This window comes from Geotrypetes seraphini, chromosome 2, assembly GCF_902459505.1.
Source record: "Geotrypetes seraphini chromosome 2, aGeoSer1.1, whole genome shotgun sequence".
NCBI classification, from domain to species: Eukaryota; Metazoa; Chordata; class Amphibia; order Gymnophiona; family Dermophiidae; genus Geotrypetes; species Geotrypetes seraphini.
The window spans coordinates 510,337,948-510,352,807 of NC_047085.1; the positions used below are offsets into that span (position 1 = coordinate 510,337,948).

General features: G+C 43.7%; 1 protein-coding gene across 2 annotated transcripts in view; it reads left to right on the top strand.

Annotated features, from left to right (window-relative positions):
* The window catches only part of LOC117354629 (zinc finger protein 184-like), an 88,885-nt gene extending 74,799 nt beyond the window's left edge, over nt 1-14,086 (top strand). The window contains exon 5 of one of the 2 annotated variants that reach the window (XM_033932444.1): nt 12,292-14,086. In XM_033932444.1, the coding sequence (XP_033788335.1) occupies nt 12,292-13,502 (1,211 nt within the window). In that variant the 3' untranslated portion in view covers nt 13,503-14,086. The remainder of the gene's footprint in view (nt 1-12,291) is intronic. The other variant, XM_033932445.1, reaches the window with a different exon arrangement.
* The last annotated feature ends 774 nt before the right edge of the window (nt 14,087-14,860 follow it).

Genomic DNA, 14,860 nt, shown 5'->3' on the forward strand with positions numbered 1-14,860 from the left:
GGGATGAAACAAGGGACAAATTACAGGAGTCGACTAACAAAGGAGAGGAGATTAGAAAGATCATAACCAAAGAGAAGAATCTAATGACCAAAGCACAGGGAAAGGAAATGAAGGCAACAAAATTCCAGGAGCTAAATTGCATATATACTAATGCAAGGAGCCTAAGAAACAAAATGGGAGAATTAGAAGCCATGGCCATTGCAGAGAACATAGACATCATTGGAATCTCCGAAACATGGTGGAATGAGGAAAGCAGATGGGATACAGCACTGCCGGGGTACAAACTCTATCGCCAAGACAGATTAGGACAGAAAGGCGGAGGAATAGCACTATACATAAAAGAAAACATACAATCGACAAGAATGGACATAGCAGAGACGGCCAACAAGCTAGAATCGCTATGGGTTAAAATACCAGGAAGGAAAGGGCCTGAAATAAAGATAGGTCTATACTATCGTCCACCCGGACAAACCGGAGAAATCGATGAAGAAATGGAAGCCGAGATGAAGCGAGAATGCAAAAGCGGTAACACAGTTATTATGGGAGACTTCAACTACCCTGGGATAGACTGGAGTCTTGGAAGCTCAAGATGCGCCAGGGAGGCAGACGTTCTGGAGGCTGTACAAGATTGCTTCATGGAGCAGCTTGTTAGAGAACCGACGAGAGGAAATGCCACTCTCGATCTAATCCTAAATGGGCTAAGGGGACCTGCAAAGGAAGTGGAAGTAGTGGGACTGTTGGGAAACAGCGATCATAATATGATCAAGTTCAAGGTGGAAATAGGAATACTGAAAGGAAAGAGAACCATAACAACAACTTTTAACTTCAAGAAGGGAAACTACGAAGCAATGAGAGGAATGGTAAAGAAGAAACTTAGGAACACTTCCAAAAAATGGCATACGGTAGAACATGCCTGGTCCTTTTTCAAGAATACAGTGAGCGAGGCGCAAAATCTGTATATCCCCAAATTCAGAAAAGGGTGCAACAAGAGTCGAACAAAAGACCCGGCGTGGATAACTAAAATAGTGAAGGAAGCGATAGGCAATAAGAAAAACTCATTCAGAAAATGGAAGAAGGACAAATCTGAGGGAAACTGGAAAGATCACAGAAAGTATCAAAAAGAATGTCATCGTGTGGTTCGAAAAGCCAAAAAAGAGTATGAAGAGAGGCTAGCCAGGGAAGCACGAAATTTCAAGCCGTTCTTTAGATATATTAAAGGGAAACAGCCGGCTAGGGAAGAGGTGGGACCACTGGACGACGGAGACCAGAAGGGAGCGGTGAAGGAAGAGAAAGAGGTCGCAGAAAGACTTAACATGTTCTTTTCATCGGTATTTACAAGCGAAGACACAACCAACATACCGGAACCTGAACAAATCTTCAAGGGAAATCAAGCACAAAAGTTAACATCCATGGAAGTGAGCCTTGATGAGGTGCGCAGGCAGATAGAAAAACTAAAAACTGACAAATCGCCGGGTCCGGATGGAATCCATCCAAGGGTTCTGAAGGAACTAAAGGAGGAAATAGCAGAACTACTGCAGCAAATTTGCAACCTATCTCTGAAAACAGGTGTGATTCCGGAGGATTGGAAGATAGCCAACGTAACGCCCATCTTTAAAAAGGGATCAAGAGGGGACCCGGGAAACTACAGACCGGTGAGTCTGACCTCGGTTCCGGGGAAAATGGCGGAAGCACTGATAAAAGAAAACATCGATAAACATTTTGAAAGAAACGAACTTCTGAAAACCAGCCAACATGGTTTCTGCAGGGGAAGATCGTGCCTGACTAACTTACTGCACTTCTTCGAAGGAATTAACAAACAAATGGACAGAGGAGACCCCATAGACATCATATACCTAGATTTCCAGAAAGCCTTTGACAAGGTGCCTCATGAATGTCTACTCCGGAAACTGAAGAACCATGGGGTGGACGGAGACGTTCATAGATGGATCAGAAACTGGTTAGAAGGTAGGAAACAGAGGGTAGGGGTGAAGGGCCACTACTCAGACTGGAGAAAGGTCACGAGTGGTGTTCCTCAGGGCTCGGTGCTCGGGCCACTGCTTTTTAACATATTCATAAATGATCTAGAAACAGGGACGAAGTGTGAGATAATAAAATTTGTGGACGACACCAAACTATTTAGTTGAGCTCGGACAAAGGAGGACTGCGAAGAATTGCAAAGAGACTTGGACAAACTAGGGGAATGGGCAGAGAGATGGCAGATGAAATTCAATGTTGGGAAGTGTAAAGTATTGCATGTGGGAAGCAAAAACTCGAGGTATAATTATGTGATGGGAGGGAAGTTTTTGAATGAGAGTGCACAAGAAAGGGACTTGGGGGTGATGGTGGACATGACAATGAAGCCGACAGCACAGTGCGCAGCTGCCGCTAAGAGAGCGAATAGAATGCTAGGTATAATCAAGAAAGGTATTACAACCAGAACGAAAGAAGTTATCCTGCCGCTGTATCGGGCAATGGTGCGTCCACATCTTGAGTACTGCGTCCAGTATTGGTCACCGTACCTTAAAAAGGATATGGCATTGCTCGAGAGAGTTCAGAGGAGAGCAACACGACTTATTAAGGGGATGGAAAGCCTTTCATATGCTGAGAGATTGGAAAAACTGGGACTCTTTTCCCTAGAAAAGAGAAGATTAAGAGGGGATATGATAGAGACTTACAAGATCATGAAGGGCATAGAGAGAGTAGAGAGGGACAGATTCTTCAAACTTTCAGAAAATAAAAAAACAAGAGGGCATTCGGAAAAGTTGAAAGGAGGCAAATTCAAAACTAATGCTAGGAAGTTCTTTACACAACGTGTGGTGGACACCTGGAATACAATTCCAGAGGAAGTTATAGGGCAGAGTACAGTACTGGGGTTTAAGAAAGGTTTGGACAAATTCCTGCTGGAAAAGGGGATAGAGGGGTATAGATAGAAATTTACTGCACAGGTCCTGGACCTGTTGGGCCGCCGCGTGAGCGGACTGCTGGGCGCGATGGACCTCGGGTCTGACCCAGCGGAGGCATTTCTTATGTTCTTATGTATTAATACATCCTTCCCTAAATCAAATGAAAGGTCCATATATTTAAAAACACTGTTTTCTAAATCCCCATCCATCAACAATTTATTGAATAAAATTTCATTAAATTAATTCCTTTCCCAAATCAATACCTACAACCTAAAATGATAGTTTCATTGTATCATACCTCATTATAATTCATCAAAATACCAAAATTCCATATTGCATCTTTAAAGAAGTAAATTAACTTTCAGCTAAAATAATAAATACTCCATAAACAGCTGCCCTTAATGATAAAATGTTTACTAAATATATTAGTACCATTCTGGAGTTCAATCAATATTCATTACTATTCAGAATTTCAACCAGTATTTTACCATATAAGATTGCCCCATTAATCAAAACCAAATATCTCCTATAATAAAATTTTACATAACGGAGTGAAGGCAACATACTCAAGCCCAAACTCATGCAAAATAACTATATGCATATATAGAAAGGACAGGCTTCTTTAGATTTCCAAGGAGTCTGTTTCTTCGATGAAGCCACCATTCTCAGGGTCCATTCTTAGCCGGTGCTGAAGAGGCATCCAAGGGATGCTGATGCATGACATTGCTCAAAGCTGAACCTTCAGTGGATCTATTGCAGAAATGGAGATAGAGTTCACAGACATCTAAGCAACTGAAATTTCCCATGGTTTTGTATATGGTAGTGTCCTTGAGTATCTTCCCCCTCTCCGACAAGCTCCAATATCTTTGTTGATCCCTTAATGTTTTGAAAGGACCATAATATACCCATAGAAGGTCGGACTTCGCACACTGCTGAGACCCTTTCCAATACGATCCAAAGGGGAACAGCTTTGTTTGTACCTCCCGCACAGGTTTTCTAAACACTGATGCAACACTGGAGCATCCACACCATCCTGGAGGCTACACTCACTCAGGGTTGACCGCAGGCAATGCTGTCCATAGGAGGATGTTAAGACCTACTACAGTGTTGAGGTTCTTGCCAGTCATCATATCCTTATAAATGACTGCAGCATTCTCCAAGAAATCCGAGTAATAAAACTGGATCTTCATTTATTTTCCAATGTTTCTGAAGTATTTCCAAAAATTCCTCACATTGCGCCCAGACTCCAATCCTCCTGCTGAGTCTCTTCACCTGCCTCTACACAGACGTTCATGCGCTGTTTCGAAACACCGTACTCCATTTTTGCAATTCTGGGCAAACTGGATGCCCGATATCGCACGGTGCACCATAAAGGATTTGAGGGATCCCAACTCTCTCACCAATCCCTGTTGGTCGAGTCCTCCCTCAAGCGCTCTCATCCGTCCTAAGTATATGCCTCCATTCCTCCGGGTCGAGAGGGGAGGACAATGGATAAGTTCGAGAGGCGCATCTACCAGAACTCGATGATGGCTTCCCGAGTTCTCAATTACACCTTCCATTTTGCCACTTATTTGGAGTTCTTCCTCCCAGTGCTTCGGAAGTTCCTGCGGTACATCGACTCACAGGCTCGTTTTGAATACGAGGAGGTCGTCGCCTCGCTGTCCCAGCTGCATCTTCAATTGATGCAATCCTCATATGACGCTTTTGACCTCTCGGCACGGGCTGCCGCCTGTTCCTTGGCCATGCGTCACCTGGCATGGCTTCGGACCATTGATATGGACCCGAACCTGCAGGACAGGCTTGCCAACGTCCCGTGTGCTGGTGCGGATTTGTTTGATGAGTTCATTGAGACGGTGACGAAGAAGCTGTCGGACCATGAGAAATCATTCCAGTCCATCCTTCGTCCGAAACCTAAACCTGTACAGTCTCGACCTTCTCAACCGCCCTTGATCTACCAACGGCGTTACACTCCCAGGCAGGCCCCTGCAGTGCGGCAGCCGGCGAAGAGACAGCCTCCACAGAAGTCTCAACAGAAACATCAGCCTTCTGCTATTCCCAAGGCTCCTCAGCCTTTTTGACTCTCTTGTCGAGAGCATAACCAACACCGTTCTGCTATCCCCTCTTTTTCCAATTGGGGGTCGCCTCCATCATTTTTACCATCGGTGGATGGCTGTTACCACCGACTTCTGGGTCCTTACCATCATCAGGGAAGGATATTCTCTTCAGTTCCATCGGGTCCCTCCGGACCATCCTCCAAGAGAGTATCCTTCCAACTTGACCCAGACCGCCCTTCTTCTTCAGGAAGCGCAGGCTTTGCTCCGGCTTCGAGCCGTCGAGCCGGTTCCTGTGGACCAATACAACCGGGGGTTTTATTCCCGGTACTTCCTTGTTTCGAAGAAGACGGGCGATCTTCGTCCTATTCTGGACCTCAGGGTGCTAAACAAGTTCCTGGTCAAAGAGAGATTTCGCATGCTGACCCTAGCTTCTCTCTACCCCCTCCTCGAGCAGAACGACTGGTTATGCTCTCTGGATCTCAAGGAGGCCTACACTCACATTCCCATTCATCCTGCCTCTCGCAAATTCCTCAGATTTCGGGTGGGACATCTTCATCTGCAGTATCGAGTGCTACCTTTCAGCCTGTCCTCGTCTCCCAGAGTATTCACCAAGTGTCTGGTGGTGGTGACCGCTGCACTCCGGAACCATGGTCTTCAGGTGTTTCCCTACCTCGATGACTGGCTCATCAAAGCTGCCTCGGCTTCAGGGGTCCTTTCGGTGACCGAGAGGACTATCTGGTTCCTGCAGAGTCTGGGGTTCGAGATCAACTTCCCAAAATCTCATCTGCAACCTACCCAGTCTCTTCCCTTCATAGGAGCTGTTCTGGATACGGTCCGCCTCAGAGCGTTCCTTCCTCCGCAGCGCCTGGAAGCTCTTCTTCATCTCTGTCAGTCTGTGTCTTCTCGCCAGTCCATCTCAGCGAGACACATGATGGTTCTCCTGGGCCACATGGCCTCCACGGTTCATGCGACTCCTTTTGCCAGACTTCACCTCAGAATTCCTCAGTGGACCCTGGCTTCTCAATGGACACAGGTGTCAGATCCTTTGACTCGTCACATCCAGGTCACTCCTGCTCTGCAGCAGTCTCTAAGCTGGTGGATGATCTCTTCCAATCTATCCAGAGGTTTGCTGTTTCACACTCCTCCCCACCAGAAGGTTCTCACGACCGACTCCTCGACCTATGCATGGGGGGCTCATCTGGACGGTCTTCGCACTCAAGGCTTCTGGACCAGTGCGGACCGGCTGTGCCATATCAATTTTCTAGAACTCAGGGCGATTTTCAATGCTCTACAAGCTTTTCAACATCTGCTTCACGACCTGGTGGTCCTCATTCGCACGGACAATCAGGTCGCCATGTATTATGTCAACAAACAGGGGCGCACGGGATCGGCCTCCCTCTGCCAGGAAGCTCTCAGTTTGGGATTGGGCGATTCGCCACAACACCTTCCTCAAAGCTGTCTACATTCAGGGGGCGGATAATGCCTTGGCGGACAACTTGAGTCGTCTCCTCCAGCCTCTCGAATGGACCCTCCATTCCAAGCCCCTTCATCAGATCTTCGCTCAGTGGGGGACGCCTCAGATAGACCTCTTTGCGGCTCCCCACAACTTCAAACTGCCTCAATTCTGCTCCAGGATCTACACTCCTCATCGCCTCGAGGCAGATGCCTTTCTTCTGGACTGGAGGAATCTCTTTCTATATGCGTTTCCTCTCATTCAAAAGACTCTGGTCAAGCTGAAGTCTGGCCATGCCACCATGATTCTGATAGCTCCTCGGTGGCCCAGACAGCCTTGGTACTCCCTTCTACTTCAACTCAGCAGCAGGGAGCCATTCCTTCTTCCAGTGTTTCCGTCGCTGCTTACTCAGCAACAAGGATCTCTGCTTCATCCCAACCTGCAGTCTCTCCACCTGACAGCTTGGTTCCTCTCCACATAGCTTCCCTCCAGTTTTCCCAAGCTGTACGGGATGTGTTGGAAGCTTCCCAGAAGCCTGCTACTAGGCAATGCTACTCCCATAAATGGACTAGATTTTCTTCTTGGTGCGTTTCTCATCATATGGAGCCTCAACGTGCCTCCCTGTCTTCTGTTTTTGATTATCTCCTGCACCTGTCTCATTCTGGTCTCAAGTCTACTTCGATCAGAGTCCATCTGAGTGCTATTGCTGCTTTCCATCAGCCTCTTCAAGGGAAATCTCTGTCTGCTCATCCTGTGGTTTCCAAATTCATGAAAGGACTTTTCCATGTCAGTCCTCCTCTCAAACCTCCTGTGGTTTGGGATCTCAATGTGGTCCTTTCTCTCCTTATGAAGCCTCCTTTTGAGCCTCTCAGCAAGGCTCCACTGAAGTTTCTTACATGGAAAGTGGTTTTTCTTGTTGCCCTCACTTCTGCTCGCCGAGTCAGTGAGCTTCAGGCCTTGGTGGTGGACCCGCCTTTCACAGTATTCCATCATGACAAGGTGGTCCTCCGCACTCATCCGAAATTTCTGCCTAAAGTGGTCTCTGAATTTCATCTCAACCAATCCATAGTTCTTCCTGTGTTTTTTCCAAAGCCTCATTCTCATCCTGGAGAATCAGCTCTTCATACTCTGGACTGTAAATGTGCTTTGACTTTCTACCAGGATCGCACCAAGCCACATAGAACTGCTCCTCAACTTTTCATCTCCTTTGATCTGAACAAGTTGGGACGCCCTGTCTCGAAGCGTACCATCTCCAACTGGATGGTGGCTTGTATCTCTTTCTGCTATGCCCAGGCTGGATTACCCCTTCCCTGTAAATTCACAGCCCATAAGGTCAGAGCAATGGCGGCCTCTGTGGCATTCCTCAGATCGACACCGATTGAGGAGATCTGTAAGGCTGCCACTTGGTCCTCGGTTCATACCTTCACTTCTCATTATTGTCTGGATACTTTCTCCAGACGGGATGGACAGTTTGGCCAAACAGTATTGCAATATTTGTTCTCCTAAGTTGCCAACTCTCCCACCATCCCATTGGGGTTAGCTTGGAGATCACCCACTAGTGAGAAAGACATGAAAGTCAGTTAGAATCTTCATAATTTCAAAGTCAAGAGGATAGAAAGCAATGTTACTTACCGTAACAGTTGTTATCCAGGGACAGCAGGCAGCTATTCTCACTAGTGGGTGATGTCATCCGACAGAGCCCCAATGCAGACATCTCACAAGCTTGCTTGAAGAAACTTCAGATGTTTTTTTTTTTTTTTTTTTTTTTTTTTTTTTTTTTTTTTCCTTTATTTATTGGATTATTCATTACAATATCTCTGTAACAAACATACATGAATGAACACAGAAAAAAAAATACAAAATACAAAATGTAAATTCCCAAATGGGAATTAACATAATATAAGAAAACTAATTCAACCGTATCCTAGTCCACATTAAAGCTGATCGCCAGTACAAATAAAACATCAAAGCAAATCTTTCTATCTACTTTCTAGGAACAGGCAAATGGCTATTATATATATTATACATCATCCTCCAAAAGTAAACCAAAATAAGGAATTAAACTTTCAACAAAGGTTTCTCTTTGATAAAATCTTCCACCTGGGCTGGATCAAAAAACACATATTTATCATTTCCATATGATATTAGGCATTTACATGGAAATTTTAAGAAGAAAGTGGCTCCAACTGCCAAAACCTTAGGCTTTAGCTGAAGGAACTGTTTCCTCTTAAACTGAGTTTGTCTAGAGACATCTGGAAAAATTATCACCCGTTGACCACAAAACATCTCTTGCTTTTTCAGGAAATATAATTTCAAAATATCTTGTTTCTCAAGTTCTGTCTTGAAGGTCACGAGAAGAGTTGCTCGTTTCTCAATTATGTCTTTAGAAGACTCCAAAAACTGTGATACATTCAAACTCTCTGGTGATACTATTCTATCCATTCCACCTTCCTCTACCTTTTCTTTGGAATCTCTTGAAATGTAATATAAATTATCGACCTCAAAGGTCTCCACTTTGTTATAATGTAATATCTCCCTCAAATACATTTTCAAAAGTTCCATTGCAGAAAGGTAATGTGTGGTAGGAAAATTTAGCAAGCGAAGATTTTTAACTCTAATAGCATTTTCCATTTTTTCTAACTTAGCATGTAACATCATACTGTCCTTTATATTAGAAACAGCACTAGCTTGTAAATTGCCTACTGCCTGATCTAACTTTTCAACCTTTACAGCTGTTTCTCCAATTTTATTATTTTGTTCTTTAATTTTCACAGTTACATCAGATGAAAATTGACATAAGTTCAAAACGGTTTTTTGTAGGGATGACTCTATTCTGTTAATACTATGCCAAACATCATTTAGAGTGATCACTTTATCCCTGGGGAGAGCATCTGAGCTTTGCCCAGTACTCATCTGCACTGGGGTTAGTTCTTTAGCTTGCCCCAGGGAGTGTCCTGAAACCTCCAGACCAGATACTGACAATGATTGAAGGGAAGAAGAAATTATTCCTTCCTTAAAAGGGGAAGGAGATTCTTCTAACCGTAAGGAATATGATGGTTGAGGAGGTGGTGTTGGTTCCCCAGAGGATAAGGAGACAGCTTGAATATTAAAAGTTACCTGTTCCTCAACCGGAGGCAAGATGGGAACCACAAGATGGCGATCCATCGGGCCTGTTGTTACAGCAGATGGTATTGCCTTAGCTTTCCTCTTACCCATGCTGAAGAGATGGTAGTCCTGCTCCCTGCTCCTCTTAGGCTCTGAAGGGGCTCAAAAGGGGCAAGCCCTTTAGCCACGCCCCTTCAGCTCGCGACCCGAGGCTCGCGACCGCGGGCCGCGTACCGCGGCTGCACCGAATTTAAGGCTCCCCGGAGGACCCTCTCAGCTGGCTGGGTCGGGGCTGCTGCGGGACTGCCTGTCCCGATGAAGACAGTGCTAACCAGCACTAACGACAGGCTCCCTCGGCGGCTGCACCGAATTCGGTGCAGCCGCCGAGGGAGCCTGTCGTTAGTGCTGGTTAGCACTGTCTTCATCGGGACAGGCAGTCCCGCAGCAGCCCCGACCCAGCCAGCTGAGAGGGTCCTCCGGGGAGCCTTAAATTCGGTGCAGCCGCCGAGGGAGCCTGTCGTTAGTGCTGGTTAGCACTGTCTTCATCGGGACAGGCAGTCCCGCAGCAGCCCCGACCCAGCCAGCTGAGAGGGTCCTCCGGGGAGCCTTAAATTCAATTTAGAAACTTCAGATGTTTCGAGATGCCCGCATCATACATGCGCGAGTGCCTTCCCGCCCGATGCACTGGGCGTGTCTCCTCAGTTCAGATAGCTAGCAGAGAAGCCAACCCAGGGGAGGTGGGTGGGACGTGAGAATAGCTGCCTGCTGTCTCTGGATAACAACTGTTACGGTAAGTAACATTGCTTTATCCCAGGACAAACAGGCAGGTATTCTGTAATTCTTACATTCACCCTTCCTCTTACAAAACAGGCAGGTATTCTGTAATTCTTACATTCACCCTTCCTCTTACATTGTCATTGGCTGTTCATGTCTGTTAATAAACTCACTCAGCTTTTCCGGACTATCAAATGTTGTTTTATTTTCCATAGTGACTTTCATTAACGCCGGATAGAGCAAGCCATACTTAGCCCCCATAGCTCTTAATTGGGGTCTAAACTCCAAAAAAGCCTTTCTTCTAACAGCAGTACTTTTGGCAAAATCCGGAACTATATGGATCCTGGCATCTTGACATTTTAAATTCCTGTTCTGTTTTGCCAGTTGAATAATTTCTAAAACCTGCTGATACCTGAGGAGCTTAAATATCAATGGACATGGACCTTTTTGTTTTTCATCCCTCTTAGCAGGTATTCTATGTGCTCTCTCGATCTCAATCGGGAACTTAGATTTCACAGGCAGCATTTTGGACAGCAAATTCTCCAAAAAGGAAATAGGGCTCCCTTTCTCTAGGACCCGCAAGTTACATCGCCTTTCGCAGTTCGACAGATCCTCCAACTCTCGGGTGAGAAAATCAATTTGCTTTTGTTCCACCGTTTTCCTTGCTGCCACTGCTTCCACTGCTTCTAATCTCTCTTCTATATTCGCCGATTTATTTTCCATTTGTTCCAACCTTTTAGTAATTGCAGCCACTTCTTCTGTGATCGCATTAACCTTTTTTGCTGTGTCTGTCACAATTTCTTTAATTGCTTTTAGTTCCTTGCCAACATCCACTTCAGCAGATTTAGCCGTTGCTTTTAATGGCGTCTCTGGCTCCGGCTTTGCCCTTTTTACACTGCTTGTTGATGCGAAAGCCGATTCACCCTTATTTTGTTTCCCGGACGCCATAACCTATCTCCAGCACTCTCAATCACTTTGAGCCAAAAAAAATTAATTCTATTAGACTTTTAAATCGCTTTCACGGTCTGAACTTGTTTGAGGAGCTCACTCACTATCCAACCGTCCTCATGTGCGCTCAAGCCAATGATCAGACATCTTAAACACTAAAATATTGAATAAGATAGAGGGGGGATTCTGAAGGATAATAATTGATATTTGTTACTTATTGAGTATGGGCAGGAGGGGTGGGTTTCTTATATATTTATTTGGAGTAATACAAATTGGTAGGTGGGAGGGAGGAATGGGTTTCCTATATAATTATTTGTGTGGAGTAATACAAATAAGAATGTCAAGTGATGAATTAAGGTATTTCTGAATGAATATTTGTACACTTGTAATTTTTGAAAATGAATAAAGATTTAAAAAAAAAAAAAAAAAGAACAGTCATATGTGTCCCTATTCCATTCACAGGCTGTTCTCCCATCTGTAAGTCAGAGTAGAGACAAAAATTACCCAAAGTTCATGATTGTAGAAGAAATTCCCCAATAAGCACAAATTATAATATATTCTAATTCTTCAGAGCTCTTCCCAAATGTTAAGTCCCCCTTTGGTGTGTAACTTTCATGCTAAAATAGCAGTTACGTGCCACAATAGAGGTGACATGGCAGGAGTGCTCATAAATGCATTTGGTCAGTATCTTAGAGAATAACACCTAAGAGCTATTGCACGTAAGTACGAGGGGCTGGTGTGCAAATAGGGAGGGCACGAGTTGGCTACAGGTGATTCCTATACCTACGCGCAAAACCTATAGATTACGCCCTTTAAAGAATTGACTCTTAACTCTACACAATGCCATTTCCAAGGACCAGCTCACAAACTGGCACTGTCTAGAGATAAATGCTTGAAAAAATGCTCTGCAAATAGGAAACTGACCAATTCTAAAGCCACACATGGAAATTCCTATTGCAACATAACCTAGCGTTCCTCTCATTATAGACAAGTTCTATCTTAGAAACTACTGCTGTTTTCTAACTCATGAGAAATACCTTCTGTTTTTATCCAGGAGATCATCAGAACCAGCACGAATGGAAGAGAGTAAAGAATGAAGAAGAAGAAGATCCACTTGAAATGGAACAAATCCAAACACAGGCAGAAAATGTCTGTGAGAATATTTCCCAGGGAACTGAGAAGATTAACACAAAGAATTATAAGCAGGAATCAAAGAACCAGAGAGACCCTACAGAGGTGTCAAGGGAAGGAGTCAGGAAGTGTGAGAGAAATAACAGGGATCTGAGTTACATCTCTGAGGACCAGAGACGCCTACCGGAGGGACCCTTCCAAATTAAAAACAGTGATAAAGTCACTTCTAAATTCCACCATGGTAAGAGGAAAGAACTTCAACTGCACAAAAGGGATCACAAAAATGTGAAACCATCTACCTCTACCGAGTGTAATAAAAGCTTCACACGGCTTTCAGATCTAAAAAGTCATGTAATGATCCACACAGGAGACAAACCATATACATGTACTGAGTGTAATAAAAGCTTGACTTGGGTTTCAAATCTAAAAAGACACAAAATGATCCACACAGGGCACAAACCATATACATGTACTGAGTGTAATAAAAGCTTCACTTGGCTTTCACAACTAAAAAGCCACCAAGTAAGCCACACAGGATACAAACCTTATACATGTACTGAGTGTAATAAAAGCTTCCTTCGGCTTTCATCTCTAAAAAAACACAAAATGATCCATATAAGGTACAAATTTTATACATGTATTGAGTATAATAAAAGCTTTACTGAACATTCAAGTCTAAAAAGTCACAAAATGATCCACACAGGGCACAAACCATATACATGTACTGAGTGTAATAAAAGCTTCAATGACCTTTCACATCTAAATAGACACAAAAAGATCCACACAGAATACAAACCATATACATGTGCTGAGTATAATAAAAGCTTCAATGACCTTTCAAATCTAAAAATTCACAAAATGATCCACACAGGAGACAAACCATATACATGTACTGAGTGTAATAAAAGTTTCACTCAGCTTTCACATTTAAAAAGTCACCAAGTGACCCACACAGGGGACAACCATATACATGTACTGAGTGTAATAAAAGATTCACTGGGCTCATATCTAAAAAGACACCAAGTGATTCACACATATACATATACCACGTGTAATAAAAGCTTCACTCTAGAAACAAAGCTACCACCTTCCTCCACATCTGTAATGGCTGCCAACAAGCTGCCACCTACCTAAACATCTTTGGAGTAATGGATGTGTTCCAATTCAGAGAAAACAAGATTTGAACTAGTGAATAGGCCTTGCCAGATGAAATGTATTACCATCCTGATAAAGTATGCACTCTGTGATTTGGGATTTATTCCAGTTGACAATTGTACAGGGTTTGCCTTAACTTTGTTGGTTTCTCGCCTAAAATAGGGTGACAGCTGTGTGTATTAGTTTGGAAAATTTTATTTTCTTCCTTTTACTGGCCCTTCAGTTGGTGTCCAGTACTATTTTTGTTGGCATAGAGGAAGTTGGGAGTCTCCAGGTTTAGTCCAGACATTAGAAGGGATCATTTAGCTCTACAACATGGTAATTATAAGAATTTTATTAAAATTTGGGAGCCATTAACAAATTATTGTAATGATTAAATACCATTTTTTTTCTATTGTAAGATACCATCTAATGCTGGGAGTGGGGAGGGTTATATTTTATTGTTTATCTCAGAAAAGAATAATGGGTAGGGGGGATGGGAGGAGGGTTAATTATAACTATACATATTATAAGATACAGTAATAAGAGTTGCAAGTGTTGTACTTGAATGCTGTTTATTTAATGCCTGTACACTTGATGAAAGTTTGAAAATGAATAAAGAAATTAAAAAAAAAAAAAAGAAATTAAAAAAAAAGAAGGGTCTTCTAATTTAAATACCTTTTTCAGTGCAATAGGTGTGACATTCTCCTTCGCTGAATAGCAAAGAACTCTTCAGAAGAGTCAATTCCTTATTTGATATTAGCCTACATAAACGCTCTCACACTGATCTCCCACCCCCTACAGCAAACCTTGCCGACCACTTCGCCACAAAAATTTGTAACTTGAAAACGTCTCTTGTAGATACTAGAACAGACCTATCAATCAATCTACTTGCTCTAGGAAATGCAGACTCAAACTGCTGACATGATCTGGAATCATTTTGAAAACCCAGACTGGAACCAATTCCTCAAGCTCTAAACTAAACTAAACCTTAAGTTTATATACCGCATCCTCTCCATGAATATAGAGCTCGGCACGGTTTACAAGAGCTTAATATAGGAAGAGAATAGCACATTGAGTTTGGATTGAGAATAGGGGGGGGGGGGGGAGAGCGTTCATTTTTGTGAAAAGACTGGTTTTCAGGTGCTTACGGAATAGTTGGAAGGAGACCTGAGTTTGCAGTGGGGTAGTAAGGTTATTCCAAAGCCCTGTAAGTCTAAAGAAGAGATTTTCCCACATAGAGGATACCTTTTAGTGAGGGGAAGGAAAGTTTAAGTTTTTGGGTGGGCCTGGTATTGTCGGGACTCGGGGAGTTCCAAGATAAAGGGATTATCCCAGGACAAGCAGGCAGGTATTCT